Source organism: Rosa rugosa, chromosome 6, assembly GCF_958449725.1.
Source record: "Rosa rugosa chromosome 6, drRosRugo1.1, whole genome shotgun sequence".
Lineage (NCBI taxonomy): Eukaryota > Viridiplantae > Streptophyta > Magnoliopsida > Rosales > Rosaceae > Rosa > Rosa rugosa.
Genome location: NC_084825.1, coordinates 51,355,991 through 51,368,972, shown reverse-complemented (window position 1 = coordinate 51,368,972; position 12,982 = coordinate 51,355,991). Strand labels below are relative to the sequence as shown.

Here is a 12,982-nt window from a genome sequence, read left to right as displayed (position 1 = left end):
AAGATGCTCTACTTTAGCCATTAAGCAACAAAAGTATGAGTTGCCCATTTAGTAGTTTATTTATGGTTGAACAAAGAAAACATGAACTTCTTGCCAAAAGAAAGAGGAAACATGAACTTGGTTCTGTTTTAGGAATCTCAGTTCTGTGGCTTCGGATGCTGGCACTTTAAGAAATTTTTTTCTATTAATTTTGCAAAATCCTGTATTACATAAATGAAAAAGGAATTCTTCAGAGGACTGGAAGACCTTTTTGCAATGATTATATTGCAAAACCAAGGTATTTAAAGTTGGAACTTGGAAGTAATTAAGTCCCGTAATTGAAGTTAATTACAAATCCTAAGTTTGCCAAAAGGTCTACCTTTTACATTTCATTCCCTGAATAACTAAAAAATTTTCATTGTCTAGTGGAAATTATATCTGCTGATTGCAACTCAGAATAACTCATATGTATACATAGTTGTCTAGAAGTATAGAAAACTTTCTATTATTGCTTATTTTGATTTTCCCAGTAATTCTTTTCCAATGTTTCTACCCGTTTAATTGTATTTGATTGTCTCCTAAGTACTGAAAAGAGAGATTGAGGGTCATATGGAGGAGGCATGGTACATGGGCTAGTGATTGCAGGACCCTTCACCATGGATTCCATCATATATTGCTTCTCTAGTCCTTGTGCTAGGCACGCCATTGCCTCTGGGCAGAGTTCTATAGCTTCTCGAGGTATGGTGGGCTTGAATTGCAAGAGCTTTGCGTATTCTCTTAAAAGATGAAACATGTAGTCATACACATAGTCCATCTTCAAATCCTCTTGAATTAGGTTACTTGCTGCCTTTCCAATGGCTTGTGCCTGAAGAATCCATGAAAAGTAATGCAATATGAGAAAATTAATATTCAGGAATGTTGAGTTAGAGTTCACTATTCAGAAAAGCCTCAAAGCCAACACTTTCCTTTTGCTTGTGGCTGTTTCCCCAATCTACAGCATACTTAATAGACCTGCACTTGTCATCATCCTTGATGGGCCAGTAGTGGTGCACCGGCATCAAACCTCTCGTGAAGAAGTCATAGTATCGGGGCTTTACTATTAAGGTGACAGAATCACAAGCAAGAATGTACTTGTCACTCACAGACCACGCAGATCCTTCTATATAGATCTTATACCTACAATTAGTATTTGCATAGCACACTGTTACTTCATGTGTGGAACAAAGCAAATGAACACCGGAATTAATGTATTGTGGGATTTTTGTACCTATGAATGCATTGGCTTGCCAAATCCGATTTCTTGAACCCTTCCTTTTCTTCTCGGGTCCAATTCTGCAGTCGATTTGCAAGTACATTGTCAGCTTCCATAATCCGTATTGTGGTTAAAGATGGGTACATTAATGCAGACGATAGGTACAAATGGAACAGTTTTAAAGAGGAAGAGCTTGACTCTTGCCTGAGCATAAACGCGAGCATGCCAATCCTGTTCCTCGGAAACATTACACTTTAGGAGGTCTTGCCTTGTTTCTGCGACCTCCGGATTCCCCTTCCAATAAGCATAAGGCTGTCTGTCTACCCATCTGCTCCTCTTGTTACCTTCCTCTAGCTGCTTCAACAAGTTCTCCCATGGAGCTATATTAGTTTCGGGCCTAGACAAAGATCAAGGCAAGTCACTAGCATTACTAGCAAAATGTTCATGCAACTTCTTACATGATCACACAATCACAGTTATTATTATGTTACTAAACTATCAATTATGATCATTTAAAACGTCGAACCAATGATAAATGTAACTTTTCAAAGAAAATGTCGAGAATTCTTACCATCCCCAAAAGGACCAATCAGGGAAGACTATATCGAGTGTGCTGTTATCCCCACAGTAACGAAACAATGGTGGCGGGGCTGTAGAATTGGGCTCGCTAAAGTTCTTTGACGGAATCACCGGCCAGTCAACGCAGTCGAACATGAGCTCCAAGTCAGGCACTTTCCCTGGGTACTTACGCAGCAACTGTAGGATCCCCCACAGCGTAAAAGTGTCTCTGCTCTGAAACGCCTTGCTGTATCTCTCCATGTACGCCTTGCCGTTTACAATCACCAGCTTAAAATCGGCCGTATGATTCGCCTTCTGCAACGTGTCCCTTGTGATCCCCGTGTGGGCCCATGGCCTCAGGTCCTCGTGTATCCAGCGGAAGTACTCCGGACACGTGGGAGGAGATGGACGGTCAGGATCTTGGTCTGGGGAAGAGGTGGTGGGGTAGTTTGAGGGACAGTTTCGGGTGAGGTGGTAGTCAGTGCAGTTGAGTGGGATTTCGAGTCTCTTTGGGGGCGTTTTGGGAAGAACATGAGGGTATAATTGGGATGTTCCGGTGGTTTCCCATAGGAACTGGGAAGGGTATACCACAAAAAAAACAACAATGGGCTTACTAGTTTCAAATTTCACCAAGTGCATTCATCAATATTACTCTAATTAATGTCATTGACCAAAAGAAATAGATAATTAACTAGAAATTTTCTAGTATTGCAAAGCTTTCAGAGCAATTTAATCTATCTCAGCTTCTGTTAAGGTTCGCGACACTTAACATATCCAAATCGTACAGATGTAAGTTGGAGCAAACATTTTTCCTTCTAACTTTTTCCCTTAGTTATTTACCACAAGTTTTGCTTATTTACATCACTCAATATTTAGCAATACACTATTTTGATTAGGAATTGATTATAAGTCTTCCATTTGTAAAACACGAGATTTCAACGTAGGGTAACTAATATTTCAAGGACACATGCAAAACATGCAAAACATAATGAGCATAGGCGTGTTATTGAATTGAGGAGCTACAAGGTCCATTAATATCAAGTACTATGCTACTATGCTAGGGTTGCAAAGCACATGTTAGGTTCCAATCAAACGATAGTATCACCGGAAATTAAAAACAATTAAAAAACGTTTCCCGGAAAACAGCAGTATTAGTCTCGGAGTGGTAGAATCTTACGGTGGAGTTAAGGAGGCGCGTGCAGACAAACGCGCCGACGAAGAAGAGGAGGAGGAAGACCAACACAGACGAAAAAGATCTCACAGGAGACTCCATAAATGGGCGCATGCAGGAACAAGATGGACTCTGGAAAATGACACCTTCTGCTGTCTCTCATACCTCTGCAGCATTCATTTCAACTCACTCTTTGCCCTTTCTAGTATTTGTCTGACAATTGCAGCATTCAGAAACCAAATTCCATGGATTTCAGAAACTGGGTACATGGAAATCCTTGTTTTCTGAAATGGGTTTGGTTCAGTTTTGGCTGGTTGAGGCTACGTTCTATTTGGAGGTCATAAAGGTTCAACCTTATTTGGTGTTTGTAATAAAGATGGAATCTTTGAGATATGAATCTTGATCAAGAAGAGAGCTTTCTTAATTAGAAAATGACCATAAGTAGAAAACAAAGAAAGAAAGGTTGGAAATTTCGGAGAAACGTTAGATCCAAAAGGAACTAGTAGGAACCAAGAGAAAGATGGAAGTGAAGTGAAATAAGAGAGAGATAGGTGGACAGTAGTGTAATGGGCATTATATTATTAGCCAAAAATAGGTATTATTCAATTTACAAAGTAGACTTCATAAAAATAGTGTAATGGGCATTATACATGAACTATTGAACTTGGTTCTGTTCTAAGAATCTTAGTTCTGTACTTCTGTGGCTTTGGATGCTGGCACTTTTAGAATTTTTTTTCTGTTAATTTTGCAAACCAATTCTTATTGTCCTGTATTACACAAAAGAAAAAGAAACTCTTCAGAGGATACAAAACCTTTTTGCAATGATTATATTGCAAAACCAAGGTTTTTAAAGTTGGAACTTGGAAGTAATTAAGTCCCTTAATTGAAGTTGATTACAAATCCTAAATTAGCCAAAAGGTCAAAGGTCTACCTTTTACATCTCATTCTCTGATTTATCAATTTTTTTTTTCATAATCTGTGAAAATTTGTAAGGGATGATTATGCTCCCAAAGAAGGCGTTACAAATCATGACAATGTTTGCTATGCCAAAGATCAAAAATTGAAAGTAAAGCAAAGTTAAACCCATTCATAGGTTTTGAATAGACAGAATAGAGAAGAGAATATTTATCATTAGCCTCCTGTAGAATGTGCTAATTACTAAATAGTTGTTATGTAGCTCGGATTCTTGTTGCAAAAATTCTATAGTGCTCCGGAGTATTGAAGCTCTCAAGAGAGCCGGAGTGTTGTTAGATTAGTCTTTGTTCTTGCAACTTATATTTGGTTTTTTTATTTATTTCTCCAACTTTGTTTAAAAGCTGTGGATTCTGAGATTCAGTAAAGTTGTGTTCAAAGAGAAAAAAGAAACAAAGCAGATTCTCAGTACATTAATATAACCAGTAGTTCTTGTACCGTCCTGAAACTCTTTTTCAGAGTCTGCTAAAGCTGATGCAGCTCTGTTCAAACCTCACTACACCAAAAACAGGCTATAGAGACGATGCCTAGTGACGAAATAATAAAACTGTCTCTAATGCATACTCTAATCTCCACCACACTACAAATTAATGTTAGAGGCGATGTTATTCCGTCTCTAATACCAAGAGTCTCACTTTTTAAATTATGTAAAAATAGAAAATAAAATAAAACCCTCATCCTATCAATAAAAAAAAAAAGGAAATGCCTTTTTAATTTTATCCCGTCTCTCTCTCTCTCTCTCTCTCTCTCTCTCTCAGAGATTGCAGAGAGTCTTCTAGGTCGCCACGCCTCCACTACCTCCGTAAACCCCCCAACACCCTCCCATATCTCAACGAAACCACCCCAAACCCTATCCTTCGTCTTCGTCCTGTATTTTATAAAAGAAAGCTTCTTAATTTTTGGTTTGCTTTGAGTATTCCCAATTGGTTTGTTCAATTTTGCTGTTTAGGTTAAAATTATATGGTTCAGATTAGAAATTAGGTTTTGGTTTGATGGGTTTTCTATTGATTGGTTGTATGCTGCCTTTGGTTTAAATTGCAGGTTGCAAACTTGTGTTTGTTTGCTGCCAATCCTAAAGGATCGATTGGCTGAGATTGTTGAGGAGGAGTTGATACCAATCAGTTGCGGAAACAATGGCGAGGAGAAATTTCTAAACAATTATGCGGACCATAGGCCCACTCCTTTCCAAGTCCCTCTTCAATCAGAGTATGAATGTCCTGCTCCTCTATCCCTCAGATGTTTATATTTGGATGCATGAATAAGACCCAGATACTCTGATTGCTTGTGAAAATTGCCTTCATTTAGTAGCAATTGATAGAGGAAAGTAGAATTGGCAATAGTTTTATCAGTGTGCTTAAATAAGTGCAAGATTCTTTCTTTGATTATTGAATTACATTGAAATTAATCTGATAACTAGCTTATAATGAACACTGAGAAAATGGTATCATTATATTTACATTTAAGAAAACGGAATCACTTGAACTCCTATTTTCAATTCCTCATACCTATAGGTTTCATATGATGGTGTCAATGCATTCCATAATATAAACTCTGTTATGTTTTTCAGTGGTCTCACTTCGACTTTAGTGGTCCAACTTCTAGGAGCACAGCTTGTGTTGCAATTATTAGAAACAACCAACTTGTTGTTGCCAATGCTGGTGATTCTCGTTGTGTCATATTGAAGAAGGGTCAGGTAATTTATCAGTTTTCGGTGTTCTTCTGCATGGTTGTTCTGTTGATTTCTTAAACAATAGAAGGCTTTTTGCTTTTAAAGTTTTAAATATATGGTTGTACCTGACTACCATATTTGACTTAGTTTCCATGTTACATAGATCTATCTCACCTAATTCATTTTCTTGTTCCTTTTTTATCTTTTCCTGCTGTGGATTTCAGATAGGAGATCAAAGATGTGCTAAATTCACACTTCATTTTGTCCAGGTATGGATTGGGCGTTTTAATTTAGCTTTATTGTGCATAGTAGGTATCAATCACTGCATTAGCCTTGCAAATTATCGAGCTAGTAATGTACAATGCTCATTCTTAACTTCCTAAGTAGATTGCTGCAATAGTTGTGGATTATTTGGTTTAACTTTTGTTACTTACTACTAGACCAACTTGGTATCATATTGTACTCGAGAGTATTTGTTCAAACCAGAAATGTAAATTGACTATGATATGCCACCATTTGGTTTTTATGCTGATCTATTATGTTTTTCCACAGCTTAGGGAAAGGGTGATGCTGCAACTTAAGCTTGGGAAAATCACTGCTACTTGAAAGAATGTTGAAAGAGTTCGTATGTTCACTAGTCTTTTTTGTTGAAGGTTGCAGCTACACTGACTTCTGAAGAAGAATATTTAGTTTTTTTTTTTTAATCTTTTAGTTCTAGAGTGTAATACTTGAACTCACTGTATGTATCTTTTAAATACAAATTTTAGTTTAGTTGTTAAAATTATAAATCGTTTGTTCAGACTTTTTCTGCTTTTTATGTATAATTATAATACATAAAAAGCAGACTTTTTTTTATATTATATTTAATACTATTAGAGACGGAATACAGTGTCTCTAAGTTTTCTGACACATTCTGCCATGTGGCAGCCTTTAATTAATAGAGACGGATAGTTGGGGTCAGCTGTCTCTAATAGTTTTTAGAGACGCAAGAATTAGGGACGAATTATTACTTCGTCACTCATACTTGTAGGGACGGATTTTAACGTAAATTTGTCCCTAGTGCTTCTCTTGTGGCAAAACTTGGGCGTCTCTATAGCCCGTTATTGGTGTAGTGCCTTGGAGACAGAACAACAAAAGCCTCTGGTCAACTACAGAGAATCCACAGCCAATTCCAGAGACCTTGATGTGTATAACTCATACATAAAAGCCTTTTTCTTTTTCACAAAGTAAGATTCATCATAGCAAATTAATTAACCCTCAGACCATGTTTAGGGTGTTGCTAAACTAATTAACAAGTAGTACCATGTTTGTTGGACCTCCTGGTTGATAATAATAACTATCATAAGCTCCTGCCCTACTTGTCAATATGGTTTTGCTGCTTTGTAAGTTGAGAGTGAGTGACCTTCATCATTTCATATTTCAAGAGCGTGTGACAATTGCAATGGAAAATTGCACAGTAGGCCAGTAGGGTATATGCTAAAGTGAATCAGAAGGATTAAGAAGATTAGCATTGGGGTTTGAGCACAATCCACGCGTGATATGAAGCCTCTCTCGAATTTCAAAATCCAATAATCCTCTCTCCTATATATAATACTGGTCCTCTTGTTTCCTTAATTCATTAGCTTATTTTCCATTTCCTAAGCACTATTTTTCTGCATTCTGCTTAGCTTAGGTTAGAATTTTGATTTGCACAGGATCATGTCTGTAAGTTTCTTCTCCTCCTCCTCCTTCTCTCTATGTCTTAGTGAAACAGATATATATATTTTTTTTTTTGAAAAGAAACAGATATATATATATATATATATATATATATATATATATATATATATATATATATATATATATTTAAGCACTGAATGAAGTTATTAAGACAATAGGGTTTGGAAATTTGATATGATGTGGGTGGTTTTTGCAGATGGTGGAGGTGAGAGTTCCAAATCTTGACTGTCAGGGATGTGCTTCCAAGTTAAAGAAAGCTCTCTTCAAGCTCAAAGGTACATCCAGTTTTGAACCGCATTTCTCAAATACTTGGTGAAAATGATTTATTTCTTTGCTTTAGGTGTCGAAGTAGTGGAAATAGAGATGGAGATCCAAAAGATAAGCGTGAGAGGGTACGCGTTGGATGAAAGGAAAGTGCTAAAGGCAATTAAGCGAGCTGGAAAAGCAGTGGAGCCATGGCCATTTCCTGGTTACTCACATTATGCCTCATTTTACAAGTACCCTACATACATTAAGAACCATTACTACGACACCTACAAAAACGAAACCACCACCGGTGTACACACCTTCTTCCACACTCCGGCAGTTTATTCAGTCGCCGTGGCGTCCGATGAGGCCATTGCTTCACTCTTTAGTGATGACAATCCACATGCTTGCACTATTATGTGAGCTTGCTTTCTTGTTACCAATTTTGGTTTTGCTGCTATTTGATTTGTCATCCAAGTTTCCGGCTTCTTTTGCTTCGTTTTCATGTTGTGTATTGAGGTTTCATTTGTTTGAGAAGTCCATCTTCTACATTGTTGTTCAAGATCGAGCAAGTTTTTCATCGCAAGACGCTTTTTTTTTGCCCTGAGCATTTTGATTAATTGGTTTGTTCTATGAAGTATCACTTTGTGATAGAGATGTGAAATGGGACGGTCCAGCCTGACCCGTTAAAGCAGGCTCATTTGGGCTTCGAAATGTGTTTGGGTTAGCCCAATTTTATAATTACTAGGCCCGCTTACACCAATTATAAACAGAGTAGTCCTTCTTGGGCCGTGCTTTGACAGGACCCATTCCATGCTTGTAAGGTGTAACGGGCCTGAATTGGTCCAGCCCAATATTTTTAGGCTATAAACACAATAAGATACTTAACCGAGTTGAATGAATTCAACCCCTTTTTTTTTTTTTTTTGAGAATGAAATGAATTCAACCTTTATTATGTCGAAAATCAGTGACCAGATATATTTGAAACTTCAGTGACTAAAGTGTCGAATGAGTCATAGTTGAGTGACCAAAGTGACTATTCTCCCTATTAAATATTACCGATAAATAGTGGTTATATTTCTCCATTTTTAAACTTCGTTTTGACTATGATTAGTTTCAAAATATTCGAGATCTTCTTAATTAATCATTGTGGATAAGTCATTGACTTGAATTAGTTCAACTAACTAAACACATCATCATCATTATTTTTCAAAAAAAAAACTAAACACCTCATTACCTGTCGAAACATATTGAATTTCAACTTCCAATTTGAGGCACAAGCACCACATGCATAACTGATTCTTAAAGAGGAAGACAAAAGTTGAATGATTCGAACAAAGAAAAACTGAATACTGTTGCTGCTGCCATCATCATCATCATCATGGCACTGCTGTTGCGTTCAAAATCTTCATCTTCTTTATTCATGGCATCCCTCTTTTTCCTTTCGTTTCTTTCCAGAACCTTTTTCAGGTCGTATCCAAAATTCAAAGTCATAATTATGAACCAGTAGGATTATGAACTTGTTGTGACCATCTAGAGTGGAATTGATCAAGATCTGGCATTTATTTTTCATTATACGGACCTTTTTTTCTAAAGCAAGTGAAGAAAGTTGGGCGTTATATCTTTCTGAATGAAGAGAATCTTGAAAAGATGGAACAGGTACCAAAATAAGGAGTGGCCCAGCCAACTTGCCTGCCAAGGCACCGACTTGTTTCATCCATTCAGGTTCAGATTAATTTGATACAACAGTTTTCATCTTTTTGGCACTGTATATTTTGGACAGGTACAAATCAATAAGGAAATGATACATCAAACAGGTTGACATCAAACAGGTTGGCATCAAATCATATCATCGTATGATAAAAGAAGTATTTACCATTGTTCCGTAATGAGATTTTCTCTCAAAATTTTAATCACAAGTAAAGTGCGAGTTTATCTTATAAATTACAAGCAACCACGAAAAATTCAAACAATCATCCTTTAGTCATTTAAATTATCATCATTTCAAGTGTATTCGACATATAAGATTTTTGGTTTTGACGATGAAGAAAATACATTCACCGAATGTTTCATTTTTCTATGTAACAAAAGGGTGTTTCTAAATGTACCCAGCAAATTTCTATGTAGACCCAGCAAGTAAAAATTATTTCTATATTTCCAATTTTACCCCTATTGTTGGAAAAATGCTCAGCCAGCAGTCCTCAACTCCTCACCTGAGTCATTCATTCATTCTCTTACAAAAACGTTTTTGCCTCTTCAAAAAGGAGAGCCCTTTCTCTCTCTAAAGTCCAAAGCTTGAGACTTTCTCTCTGACTCGAGAAAGTCCAAAGCCTTCAACTTTTCAAGCCACGAAGAACACAAGCAGAATTGTTAGAATTGAAGGACCCAGACGGCCCTTCATGGATGAATTGAGGATCGATTACAAAAAGTTGTCTTCTAATTTGTCGGGAAACAATGGTTTTGATAAAATAAAAAATTAAAACCCCAAATTCAAAAACTACCTGAATCCCCAGCGTGCCCATTCAAATTCACGGTTCTCGCACCCTCCACATCCATCGCCTTTATCACAAACAAACCCTTCTTCGTCTTCAAGCTATCTCCACAACCGCCTTCGCGAAAGTTCACAAAACCCAGCTTCGAACAAGACGACGACGTTTCGAGCCCAGTGCTCAGGGCAGGCGAGGATGCCCATTGCAACCGACTGGCATTCATATCTCATAAAACCCAATTCCACAACAATTCAACACAACGGAATAAAAGGTGGGTGAAAATTCTGGATTTGGGTTTGAAAAGAGAAGGCAATGAAAATGAAAGGGTAATGAGTGTGAAAGAGGAGTGAGAACGTAGAGATTGAGAGAGAGGAGTTGGAAGTTGTCAGCGACGGTCGGCGTACCGGTGCTGGGTTCAAATAAGGGTAAAATTGGAAATTAGTGGGCAATTGTTTTGTAGCTGGGTGTATTAAGAAATTTGCTGGGTACATTTAGAAACACCCTAACAAAATTCTATAATCACGGTGGTTTATTTTTCTATTGGACATGTTGTTCCTCAGAGCACACATGGTTTTGGTTACCATGAGGACAAATGGTTCTATGATGACCATACCAAACAATTGTCCTATACATCAAGTTTTAGCCTTTTCCTTTTCTTTTTGGCATGCCAAACCCAAAAACCCAAGCCCAGATGAGCCTCACATTTCCTCCACCCTCTTTATAAACACCACCAAACCACAATTTTTTCTTGGTTTCAGCCTCTTTCTAGTTATAACTCTCTTTGTCTTCTTCAGTTTTCATTTGTGCTCTCACATTTCTCCTCTCAACAAGTCACCATGGCTCAGGTGCTGTTCTTCTTTTCAAGCCAAGTTTAACACAACATGTTTATATACATATGCTCTCTTTTTATTCAATCAGTTTAATTTCGTTTTCACAGTATCATCAAGTCTATCTGTAACCCTTCTTTGATTTTTGGCATAGCAGAAGGTGGTGTTGAAGGTCTTGACCATGACTGATGAGAAAACAAAGCAGAAAGCCATTGAAGCTGCGGCAGATATCTTTGGTATAAGCCATGAATTATCATCAATCGGTTTCATAGTAATATCTGAGTGATTCTCTTTGTTAATTTTCTGGAACTTTTTTGGTGAACAGGGATTGATTCGATCGCGGCAGATCTGAAGGACCAGAAGCTCACAGTGGTGGGGATGATGGACACAGTTGCAGTGGTGAAGAAGCTGAAGAAGGTAGGTAAAGTCGACATAATATCTGTTGGTCCAGCCAAGGAAGAGAAGAAAGAAGAAAAGAAAGATGAGAAAAAAGACGAAAAGAAAGAGGGCGAGAAAAAAGAAGAAAAGAAGGAAGACAAAAAATAAACACCTGTTCGTCGATCAACTTCCTGTAATGGTAGGCCAACTTCCTGTAGTGATAGACTCGTTCATGTGAAACTAGTCTGCTTCCGGGTGAAGCTGTGTTGTAATTTACATGCGTTAATGCAATGTAAAATTTACTTTTCGGGAATGTAAGGGTTTGATAATTTTGTTTTCTTGGCGATGTAAAATGTAAATAAGAAGCTGTCCAGATTCAGAAATGGTATGAGACTATGCGATGAGATTTATTATGCAAAATTAAATTGCTGATAAGATCGTCAATTTTGGCTTTATTTGTAATATAAGAAAATTGGCAAGGAATATGTCGGCATCACGTTTGTGTTGCCTACTGAGATAAAACAGACAAGCATTGCATGCATTCACATGAAAATTGAATTTAGATTTGAGAATTTGAGACGATTTATTCTATTTTATTTTAGATTTATGGAGGCTGAGATAGGTTGGTTGGAATTAAGCGTGGAATTATTAGATTCTGCTGGAAATGACGACTCTGCTCAGTCATTTCCCATGCCTCTTTGATCTGGGCTACTTGTGTTTGAAGTTTGATGCTGATTGCCGTCTCGAAGAGTATGACTGGCTGATAATCAAACCGTAAAACGCAACCCAAGTTTGATTACTCCACTAACTTGAGATCCATTGGATCCTCGGTTTAAAAAAATAAAGTCGGGTATTACAAATTTATAGATTATGAATCCATAATTGTCACCGCGAACGAACAATTTCCAAAAAATAATTAAATTCTAGCCGAGGATCCATGATGTTAAGCTAAATACTAGGTGTTGTTACATTCAAATAGTTGACAAAGGACATGTAATCTTGTTTCTAGTTTCTACTAGCCCTTTACGGCCTGCAGCATTTCTATTAAACTATATTATAAGGAGAGTACCTACAAACAGAATTGATCAATAAATATTTAGCTTGAATTGAATTGAATTGAATTGTCCTGTTAGGCTATGATGCTTATTAACCTGTAATAACTACAAAAACAGGCCAGTCATGGCCAATGCCAGAGATTCTTGCTTTGCACTTAAATATCAACTACACGACTACAATGGTGACCAAAAAGTGTTCTATATAATGGTGATGATAAGTGCCGAGAATAAGAATATGTTTTATGTCTGAGAAAGCAACAGAAAGTCAGAAACCAATTTACTCTTGGTGTGTGATGCAAAGTGACAATGAAAACACTTTCATCTACAGCTTAAAGAATGATGATGGCAATTAACAATATAGAACCAAAACAAGCAGATAGAGGGCATTATCAATTTAATAGATCGTTTGTGCACCTGAAACTTTGTAAAATATGAGCAAAAGCACAACATTACTGGCATTTCAGACTCTTTTTGCTCATTTATAAGAAGCAATAACACAAGACGTGAGGTTACGTTTACCAAACTCTATATAACCCAAGCAAGAAGAAACCCTTCATCTTCAGAAGCCTGAATGAAATGAGAAGGTGGGAGGTTGGTGAGGGGGTGAATTTGACCATCTTCAAATGGACATAACCACCCAATATAGAAAAAATCGAAGTAAAGTAGC

At 37.2% G+C, this 12,982-nt stretch overlaps 3 protein-coding genes and 1 long non-coding RNA gene across 4 annotated transcripts; 3 read left to right on the top strand and 1 right to left on the bottom strand.

Moving 5' to 3' along the window:
* Positions 1–228: 228 nt before the first annotated feature.
* Positions 229–3,448, bottom strand: LOC133716529 (uncharacterized). The gene is made up of 6 exons (XM_062143232.1): positions 2,967–3,448; positions 1,803–2,362; positions 1,436–1,628; positions 1,247–1,311; positions 947–1,155; positions 229–846 (listed from the first exon to the last, which is right to left on the bottom strand). The coding sequence occupies exons 1-6, from the start codon at positions 3,072–3,074 to the stop codon at positions 485–487; spliced, it is 1,497 nt and encodes a 498-aa protein (XP_061999216.1). The 5' UTR covers positions 3,075–3,448; the 3' UTR covers positions 229–484.
* Positions 3,449–4,633: 1,185 nt separating this feature from the next.
* Positions 4,634–6,336, top strand: LOC133717375 (uncharacterized). The gene is made up of 4 exons (XR_009849583.1): positions 4,634–5,138; positions 5,500–5,625; positions 5,826–5,870; positions 6,154–6,336. It is a non-coding gene; the product is annotated as an uncharacterized LOC133717375 (long non-coding RNA).
* A 780-nt stretch (positions 6,337–7,116) lies between these two features.
* On the top strand, positions 7,117–8,152 carry LOC133718426 (heavy metal-associated isoprenylated plant protein 31). The gene is made up of 3 exons (XM_062145262.1): positions 7,117–7,305; positions 7,517–7,595; positions 7,661–8,152. Exons 1-3 carry the CDS (start codon positions 7,300–7,302, stop codon positions 7,987–7,989), a joined length of 414 nt encoding a protein of 137 aa, XP_062001246.1. The 5' UTR covers positions 7,117–7,299; the 3' UTR covers positions 7,990–8,152.
* Positions 8,153–10,713: 2,561 nt separating this feature from the next.
* Positions 10,714–11,643, top strand: LOC133715497 (heavy metal-associated isoprenylated plant protein 39). The gene is made up of 3 exons (XM_062142011.1): positions 10,714–10,900; positions 11,040–11,118; positions 11,208–11,643. The coding sequence occupies exons 1-3, from the start codon at positions 10,892–10,894 to the stop codon at positions 11,426–11,428; spliced, it is 309 nt and encodes a 102-aa protein (XP_061997995.1). The 5' UTR covers positions 10,714–10,891; the 3' UTR covers positions 11,429–11,643.
* Positions 11,644–12,982: the final 1,339 nt, after the last annotated feature.